The sequence below is a fragment of the Crocuta crocuta genome, unplaced genomic scaffold (assembly GCF_008692635.1).
Source record: "Crocuta crocuta isolate KB4526 unplaced genomic scaffold, BGI_CrCroc_1.0 scaffold143, whole genome shotgun sequence".
Taxonomy (NCBI): Eukaryota; Metazoa; Chordata; class Mammalia; order Carnivora; family Hyaenidae; genus Crocuta; species Crocuta crocuta.
This window is the reverse complement of record NW_027529175.1, coordinates 1753094-1763206: the sequence shown is the minus strand read 5'-3', so window position 1 is coordinate 1763206 and position 10113 is coordinate 1753094. Positions and strand designations below refer to the sequence as shown.

The window sequence follows — 10113 nt, the reverse complement described above, 5'->3', positions numbered from 1 at the left end:
AAAAAAAGGAGAAATTTAAAAAAATTAGAATTATTAATAATATCCCACACACTGCGCTGTGAGCATAAATAAAAGGCTTTTTTAAAAAAGTTACTAACTACGATGTGGAACTTAAAACTGAAATAATTTTGGCTCAAAATCTAATTCTACTGAATAGCACCTCTTCCCGGTTATATGCCCCCCCCATTTAGAAAGCTCAAACATTATTTGTTGAATAAACAGTCACATTTTTGTGTTTTAGGTAAACTGAAGTCAAATAAAAACTCAGTTCTGCTCTTAAACTGTACACATTAAGCAAAATACCCACAGTGTTCTGAAACTAGTCAACTCTCAAGTATCTGCGTAGAAGACAGAATTCATCCACTGACTCTCATTTTGTTTTCTCTATAGCATTAAAATGCTTTTTTAAAAATGCACATTCCTTGGGTGCCTGGGTGGCTCAGTTGGTTAAGCATCCAACTTCAGCTCAGGTGACATGGAGCTCTACAAAGGGCTCTCTACAGAGCAGAGCCTGCTTGAGATACTGTCTCCCTCTCTCTGCCCCTTCCCCACTCATGCTCTCTCTCACTTCCCCCCTCAAAAATAAACAAACATTTGGGGCGCCTGGGTGGCTCAGTTGGTTAGGCATCTGACTTCAGCTCAGGTTATGATCTCATGGTTAGTGGGTTCAAGCCCTGCATCAGGCTCTGTGCTAACAGCTCCGAGCCTAGAGCCTACTTGGATTCTGCTGTCTCCTTCTCTCTCTCTGTCCCCACGTGCACTCTCTCAAAACTAACCATTAATAAACAAACATTAAGAAAACGATAAATAAAAATGCACATTCCAGAGCTCAAAACCTTTCTTTCCTCTAACCCACTGGGGAGGCCAGAGGATAAGAAGGAAATGGACAGGTGAATTGTGGAAAGAAAGAGAATACGATGTGAACAACGGAAAGCTCAGCCAGTTCAGTAACTGAAAGAACTCAAAGTAGGGAAAGGAAAGTAAATGACGAGGTGGGGACACATCAGAATGCTCAGAGCCACTATTCCAGGTGAGGGACCTGGGACTTTAAAAATAAGAATGGAAATGAACTTTATAGAACTTTAAAAAATGTGGTAACAGTCTGGCTAGACACTGACAAGCTCATAAAGATATCTCATTCTTATTGGTTTAGAACACTCTTACATTATTAACTCAGCTGTTTTGGATGCTGAAGAAGCATGACATTTTAAAACACTGCAGTCTTTAAAATGAGGAAAATTTGCAAACTTCATGAATTAATTAGGTTGAAACAACTTTCCTAACCTTTATTCGGTACTTTATTAAAAATAGTACTTTGATACTCTGTAAATGCAGCAGACTTAACCTAATCACAAAGAGCCCACCTATTGAGAAAGATGCAGAAAACACTTAAAACTACTTTTGAAAGACTAAGAAAATTATATGAAATATCCATGCTGGAAATACAGATATGACCTCTAATACTTTTCAAAACAACTGAAAACTACATGTGGGCTGTATACAAATCTGGATTGAAGATGATAATATTGGGTTATACAGGATCACAAAGCCATGCAAGTTAGCAACTGTTAAATTTTGAAATCCAACAGACTCAAAGGGCAAAAGTGCAAGCAAATTTCAAAATATGCATTCTTAACATTGTCTTGCCACTATGACATCAAAAGGTACACCTATATTGGGGCGCCTGGGTGGCTTAGTCGGTTAAGCGTCCGACTTTCGCTTAGGTCATGATCTCGCGGTTCGTGGGTTCGAGCCCCGCATCGGGCTCTGTGCTGACTGCCGGCTCAGAGCCTGGAGCCTATTTCAGAGTCTGTGTCTCCCTCTCTCTCTGACCCTCCCCTGCTCATGCTGTCTCTCTCTCTCTCTCTCTCGTAGAAATAAAAAAAAAAAAGGTACACCTATACTTTGGCAAGTGACTGACTGACTTGAAGTTGATTCTTAACCCCAACACATTTATTTAAGTTAGGTCTCGAAATTTAAACAGGGATGAAGTGCTATGACTGATCAGATGTGTGGCCTGCCTTGCTCTTTATCAATTTATTAATATAGTGACACTTCCTGGTGTGAAATTAACTCAAAGGTGAAGACGCTCTTATTAAAATCCTACCTTAAGAATCAAATCAACATGTTCATATTAAACCTAAACACATATGCTCACTTAACTACCTCTGATCGATTCTTTTTTTTTTTTTAATGTTTATTTATTTTCGAGAGAGAGCGCGTGAGAGCGTGCAAGAGCGCAAGCAGGGGAGTGCACAGGAGCAGAGGAGCGGTAGAGAGATCGTGAGATCATGACCTGAGTCAGACACTTAACTGACTGAGCCCCTAACCATTTCTTGATTTTGAGTAGTGGTAACATCTTGGGAGAAGCTTTGCGGTGAGGCTAGAATTTGTTTGCTTGACTGAGGTTTGCTTCCAACGGAATGAAATGCTTATAGGGGATCCTAGATGACAGAGCTATCCTACCATCTCTCCAAAAAAACAAAAACAAAAAAATTCTGAAAGATTGCATATCTGTAAAGAAAAAGGGAAGAGTGAATGGATTTTGAGTTATCTGCTGTATTTTCTACATTTAGGACAACTGGTAAACAAAACCTGGACCATAAGTAAACAATTCACATCAATAATCAGAATCTATCAAAAAACTTCCAAGGCAAATGGAAGTGCGCTCAGAGACTAACATACCCCTAGAATTCCTGCCATCCCTGCTACTGGGTCCTGTAGTGTCACCAGAATTCATCTTTCCCCTTTCCCTGACCGTGTCACTCTCTCGTTCATACGTTTTTTTCCCCGATGGTAAAAAATGTCAGACTTTTTACCACATTTCTGTCTTTTCATAATAGGACACCAAATTCTCTTCCACCTGTCTTGCCTGAAAATATACCACCACGATCTATGGTTGCACCAGAACCACCTGTATTTGTTCTGCCTGAAACAGAAATACTCTTCCAACTTTCTCTTCTTCTAAGGGAAGTTATCTTCAAGTTCTCCTGCCTCTGTTCAAATATGCATTCTCTTAAGTTTTCCCCCAGTCCTCTAAATCCACCCTGTCAGAAACCATCCCTATCCACAACTTTTTTTTTTTTAAAACATTTATCAGAGTATATAGAACTCAGGAAAACTATGTGGACAAGTATGGCAACCTCACTAGATCCTAAATGCTTTTAGGGCATGCACCTTGATTCATTTTTACATTTCCAAGTGTCTAAAACTTGGTGGGTACTCAATGTTTGTTGGCTGAAAGGAGAGAAAGGCACACCAAATGAAAATCATACAACTTCAAAATATTCAAAACTTAACTCATCACAACCCCTCCCCGCTATATCCACACACAAATACTTTACTTTGTATGTTTGCTATCTCAGTAAATGGCAACCTCACCAACCCAACTACCCAAACTTGAAATTTGGGAATTATTCTCGATCCCTCTCTATCACAATATCCTAACCTGTAATTAATCAACCAACTTCTGTTGGTCACCCACATTTCTCAAATCTTTTCACTGTTTTCCATCTACTAACTCAGGCCACCGTCATCACAGCCAGAATCCTAAAACAGCCATCTCTCTGGTGTTCCTGCATCATATGTTCCCTGTTCCTTTCCAAGCCATTCCTCACTTTAATCAATCATCAAGGTATAATTCTGTCCCAACCATTTAAAAGTGCTAAAATGTAAAGTCTAAACGCCAATAAGCATTACAAGACAAGCGTAGGTGGCCCCATATTCACCTCTATGGTCATATTTCTTGCTATCCCCCCCCCCGCCCCAGATGGAATTTAATAGGTTCCCTGAACAAGCCATCTTCTTGTTCCCAGCCTGGGCACACTCTTACTAACCCTACTACCTATCCTTCAGATCTCAAGATTAGACACCAATTCCCCTCAGACAGCCACCAGAGGAACAGCAGTTACAGGTTACAGGCCCTCTGGTTTCTCCCACTGTACACAGGACTTCCCAAACATAATGCTGGTCACATCAGTCTTGAATGTGGCTCTCGTCCCCTTATCTATGAGCTACGGAAGGAAGAGTCTATGTCTGTCTGCATTACCAGAGCATTCCCTGCACTGAGGATAAACGCCTAGTATACAGAAAAGTGTTGGTCCAATACAGATAAGTGCCAGCTTGTCAGTATTTTTCAAATTGTGGGTCACATGCCAATAGTGGGTCATGAAATCAATAGTGGATCACAACCAGCACTTAAAAAAAGAAAAGAAAGAAAGAAATATAACAGAAAGATCATGGTATGTTATAAGTAGTACGGGTAAGTTTGTCCACTTGCCGAGACAGGGTCTCTGATACTCATGGAAAATAACAGTTCTTACTGGTGGTGGTCAAAAAATGTGAAAAGTACTGCACTCCCCCTTCTTCTCTTCTCCTTCTTCCTTTTTAAGAAAGTCTTTTAAGATAAGCAAATCCAAAACAGAAAAAAAATGGTGCTCAATCACACAGTTCTTTAGCAAAAGCCATTCTTAACTTAAGCATTTCCAGTAAGAACAATCTACTTACTGATTTCTCATTATGCTTTAAATACTTGATCTCCATTTACTTACATATACAAGACACCCTATGACACAGTACACACAGTGCTTCTACTCTTATTTTAATCTCCGCTACCATATTCTTATACTCTTTAGAAATTTAACCTTTGAGTGGATTTATTGGCTAACTGCGCCACAAGCTTTACTTCTAAGGCTACTCCTCTCTGAACTTCATGACTTGGCTTTCTCTTTATCCAATCTGTAAATCCATTAAAAAATCTGCCCCTGCTTTGTTGTTGTATATTTAGTAGTAAGGTTAAAAACCATGAATACAATGAACACATACTATGCTGCAACGCGCACTATCCTAAGCATTTATGATAAAGAGAATTTTCATTTATTCCTCCCTCACAACCCTGTAAGGCGGGTACTACAAGTGAGAAAGCTGAGAAAAAGAAGTTAAGTAATTGGCCCAAGGTTCACACTTAATAAAGGCAGGTCTGGGATCTGAACTCCAAAGTAATCAGACTCCAAAACTCCTTTTCTTAACCGCTCACTTTTTTTTCCTGTAGTTTTAATTTTCCTTTCTCTCAATTAAATTATTCTTAATTGCCTTTTGAAGCATTTATAAAATAAGATCTATATGTAAACTGTTCAGAAAAGGCTTAACAACTCAACATTTATTCTCTTAAACCTTTGAGAAGTGAGCAATAAAACGTTTCCTACTAAAATTTCAGAAAAGGGGTGCCTGGATGGCTTAGTAAGTTGAGTGCCGACTTCGGTTCAGGTGATGATCTAGCAATTCATGAGTTTAAGCCCTATGTTGGGCTCTATGCTGACAGCTCAGAGCCTGGAGCCTGCTTCGGATTCTGTGTCTCCCTCTCTCTCTGCTCCTCCCCCACTCACACTCTGTCTCTCTCAAAAACAAACTTTAAAAAAATGAAAAAAAAAAAATAAAATAAAATTTCGAAAAAAATCTACCATCCATCACATAAAAAATCATCTGCAAAATTGTTTTAAAATTTTCTCACTTGGTATGATTTCAGTTTCAACTTGCCCATTAATTTCTCTAATGTTTGCCACACTAAAAAAAAAAAAATCTCAATTTCAGAAATTCTCAAAGGACGAAACACTAAAATCACAGAAAACACAAAGAAGCTGTCTTATTTTTCTATTAATTGCTGGGTGGATGAATTGGCAGAACAGCTCCTAAACTGTTTTTGTAAATATACCAGGAAGAGGTATTTTACACTCCCACTTGTATCTGCAACATTCTTCCTACTCTTTTTTTTTTCCCTTTCCTATTTACCACTTAATGTCCCTGAAAACACCACGAGGCACTAATTTTCAACTTCTTGTTTCAACTTATCTCGCTTTTTATAGAATAGACTAAGGAGAAGGTGGAAAAGCAAAGTAAAACTAAAACAGAAAATAATGCCAAAAGACAACCAAGGCAGAAACCGTTTCCTCTCCCTCCTTTATACATTCACTGGACACGCCAATACGTTTCTCAGCTCCATGAGAGAACACGAATTTCTGCTGGAAAAGGGCACCCATATTGTATGTAACACAAGATTTACAACTTAACAAAAGTCACTTCATCTTACTATCAACCACAGATAGCCTTCCTGAAGCCCTATAAATGAACTTACAAAGCCTTGAGAATAAGCAATTGCCAGAGTTCAAGGCGCATAATAAAGTGTTTTGCAACTTAACACCGAGGTCAGCAATACCTCATTGAACCAAGGGGCCATAACTGAAGAACTCCAGAAGCCAAACTCTAATGTAAATATACATGCCTAAAAAATAAAATTAAAACATAGTATCGCAGGTTTAAGAGCTGGAAAAGAAATGGCCTCCACCCAAAATATCGTGGTCCGGGATAATAAACCACCAATTCACATGAGTGTTTTTGAGAAAGTGTAACTGACGTTTAAGAAAATCCTTGCCACTTTTCTATTATGTACAGTAATCTAATGGTCAAAATGATATATTTTATATACTACCTGCCCTGTGCCTTTGAAATGAAGAACAGGCATAAAATTCAAGCCAATTCTGACACCTGAGTACACAGTAGGGCCACAAAACTGTATCAAGACCAGAAGGATTTTCACTTAAATGCCAGTCAGACCTTAATGCTGTCCTTCTTCCCAGAGTCTGATCTTTCAGAGCATATAGCAGCAAGTGTTACAAAACAGTGACAGAATATATCCAGTGAACAATGAAGGCAACATATCACCCTCATCACGCCCATTCCTCGGGTATTAGAAAAGGTTCAAGAAATATTTTCAGGACTTACCTGTCAACGTTCCTGTTCAATAATTTTAGCAAAATATTTTTACAAATGGCTTATCATTTGGGGGCGGGGGTCATAAAGTCATTTGATTTATCAAATAGTTCTGACCTAACTATACCAACTTAAATAAAATTTTCAATGGATCAAGTACAAATATTGAAACAGGAACATAAAAATGCAAAAGCTAAAAAGTAAGTCTCTTCCTCTTCATTCCAACACATAAAACCTGAACTTAATTCAAAATATTTGAATCAATCTGGAAATGCTTTAGAAGAATCTCTGACTATCTAATCTGAAGTCAATTTTTTATTCTGCATCAGTGGCTAACCTTAAAAATTTGGAAGCTGAGGGGCGCCTGGGTGGCTTAGTCAGTTAAGCATCCGACTTTCGCTTAGGTCGTATCTCGCGGTTCGTGGGTTCGAGCCCCGCGTCGGGCTCTGTGCTGACTGCCAGCTCAGAGCCTGGAGCCTATTTCAGAGTCTGTATCTCCCTCTCTCTCTGACCCTCCCCTGCTCACGCTGTCTCTCTCTCTCCCCCCTGGGGGAAAAAAAATTAAAAAAATTTTTTTAAAAAAATTTGGAAGCTGAAATTCAAACACTAATTTGCTTTGTTAACACTGTAGGATGTCAACCCAACTGGGCTCCAGTTTTCTTTCCTATGAAACCGGCACACACTCCTGTCAGATACACTTACGCTTCTAGAACTGCAAGCCCTAATCATTAAAAAGTTTTTAATGTCTAGAATATCAGGATCATTTTGACCCAGTTCTAGATAAAAGTCATAATCAAGTACCAAAGAACTTACTTTCACATGTATTAAATATCCAGGTAATAAATCAAAAGTCAAAATATTGAAAGTTACATGTTTGAAAATTTAAAGTGAAGTGTCTCTGTTAAAAGTTCCCTGCAAGCTTATACTACACACTGCTGGCCAGAGGAAAAACAATAAAGAAAAGCAAGGAAAAAAAAGAAAAGTCACCAACCTGAATTAAGTTCACAAGGGAACAGTGACAGTATTTTCTTAATAACCACCTCCCTCCACCCCCCAACAAAAAACCCAGACTGATTAGGATTAAAAACTGGACACCAAAGAATTCCTGGAGTACAACCTTAATTGGGAGGAAAGGGGTTTCAACCCTCCCCACAAAATTTAGAGAAAGGTAATACTAAGATAAACTCTTAGTACTAAAATTGACTGAGTTCATCTCAGTGTTGAGGGTTTTTTACTATAAAAAACCCACTTGATACATTTAGGACTCATAATTATCCAAAGATATATCAAGTAGCAAAACTGTTTTGTTCTGGTGTACTGGACAGGTGAGCTACTACCAAGATGAGTTAGCGCAGATCAAATATGGAGAACGCAACACTGCATCTCAAAAGAGGTGTCTAACAACACAGCACAGCCTGCCTTCCAGGCCTTGTGTTACTCCAAGACTAAGCAGCTCAAATCAGGAGTCATCAAAATGACACACATTTTAAAGAAGTTTTCTCTACAACATCCCAAGCCTCTGATGAACTCAAATGTAAAACCCATTACCACATGAGACAAAAACTAAAGAAACAACACAAAAGCTACAGGTGGAAATATGTCTAAAGGTGATAAGAAAATCCTTCCGAACATTTCACTAACTGCAAAGGAATACGACACTTGATATGTGTAATAATGCTGAGGGGGAAAAGGCAAGTAAGAGAAAAAAAAATCCACGAAGACTATACAGAAAGTCCAGGGAATAAGAAGAGATCAAAGTTCTCGCACTGCCAATTTTACAAGTCTGAAGTAGAGAACTGTGCAAAAATCCTCAATCTCTGCAGGTTATCCTGAAACTCAGGACACATTTTCTCCCATCAAAGCAAAACACCCAAAGCATTTGCCATATCCTTACATTTTCACCTTCTGAAACGAAGTCTACTTAGAAACCTGCTTTAGAAGTTCTCTACAAACTCACAGGGTACATTTAACTCCATTATGCACTCTCACTGGCAGATGGAGGGATGACGTTGAGTTAAAGAGATGCTCTGGAGTAAGGGGGAACATCGTGTGGACTGTCAGATGGCCAGCCATTCTTCCTCTTCATTATCCTAGCACCTCAAACAACTACGACAGCAAAGGGAAGGTTGGTGGCCATAAGACAGCACCAAATTAATTATAAGAAGGGGATGACGGAGAGAAGTCTCCCTGAATTTCCCTTGACAAAAGGGCTAGTCCACAACTGAGTAAAGTTAAGAATTGTAGAGCTGCTTCCCGCTGAAGTATGGATCTCCAAGTATATTTAAAGCATAAAAAGACAAAAACACACAATTACAGAACCTAAACTTTTGTATGTTTGCAGTTCATGACTGGGAGGCTTACAACTTCTAATTTTGATTTCCAACTACATAACTCCACACAATCGGTTATTCCCCCCTCCCCCCCACCAAAGAGAAAGTGACTACAAACTGCAAAGAAAATGCCTCTGCTCTCTCCCAACCTAAAACCCCAGTTTCAGACATTTTGGTCACACACGAAAGAAACGGGAGATGTAAAATGAACTGCGCTCCATATTGATTCTTAAGACAAATAAAACAAAAAAAGGGAGGGGGGGGCGGCTAGGAATGGTAGGTAAAAATCGGAACCAAATTTCAGCTTTGCCGTTAAACCTTATCACGCCAAACCTGAAATCCTGGATCTCACACACACGCAAATAAAGCCAAGATTTGTTAGACCCTCATCCTCAACAGAAAATCTTGGGCCAAAAGGAGAAAATCTTGAAAAGGAAGAGTGGAAAGTAGAGGAAACAGAATTAAGTGCAATCAAGGAGAAAGGACTCGCAATTCCTCGTTTCTCAACAACAAAAAAAAATTCAAAGTAAAATTGCATAGAAAGCCCTTACACACAAATGCACTGGCATTTCAAAAATTAAACTGCACGGAGGCAACAATAAAGGCTATTTCCATAGCACCACTCAAGGGCTCTAATTCCAGAACACACATCGATATGACATAGTGTTGCAACGAATGTATTAGGAAGCAAAGAAAATGGTTGGGCTACTGGACGTCTTCGACCAGCTCATTCAAACACCTTTAAAATTAACCAAAAGGCAGAGAACTAAGACGAGGAAAAGAGAGAAAATATGGAAGAGNAGAGGGCCGGAGATGAGAGTTTAGGCCGCTTGGCTGAAGGCGGCCCCGGTTCCACCACATTCTCGGCCATTTTTAATTCTTTCGGAGATACAGGCGAGGAAAACGAGAATCCTCGGGAAATCTCTTCTTCGGCCGGGGCTCCCCGCCCCGCTCCCTGGGGTGGGCTTGGGGGGCTCCGCCGGCCCCCGGGGGGGTGGGGGGGAAGTTCCTTTTTCTC

The 10113-nt window shown here is 39.5% G+C and overlaps 1 protein-coding gene across 1 annotated transcript in view; it reads right to left on the bottom strand.

Annotated features, from left to right (window-relative positions):
* EP300 (EP300 lysine acetyltransferase) overlaps positions 1–10107 on the bottom strand; it is a 79960-nt gene extending 69853 nt beyond the window's left edge. The window contains 1 exon segment of the mRNA XM_077757884.1: positions 9904–10107. Within this exon segment, the coding sequence (XP_077614010.1) occupies positions 9904–9966 (63 nt within the window). The 5' untranslated portion in view covers positions 9967–10107.
* Between the last annotated feature and the right edge of the window lie 6 nt (positions 10108–10113).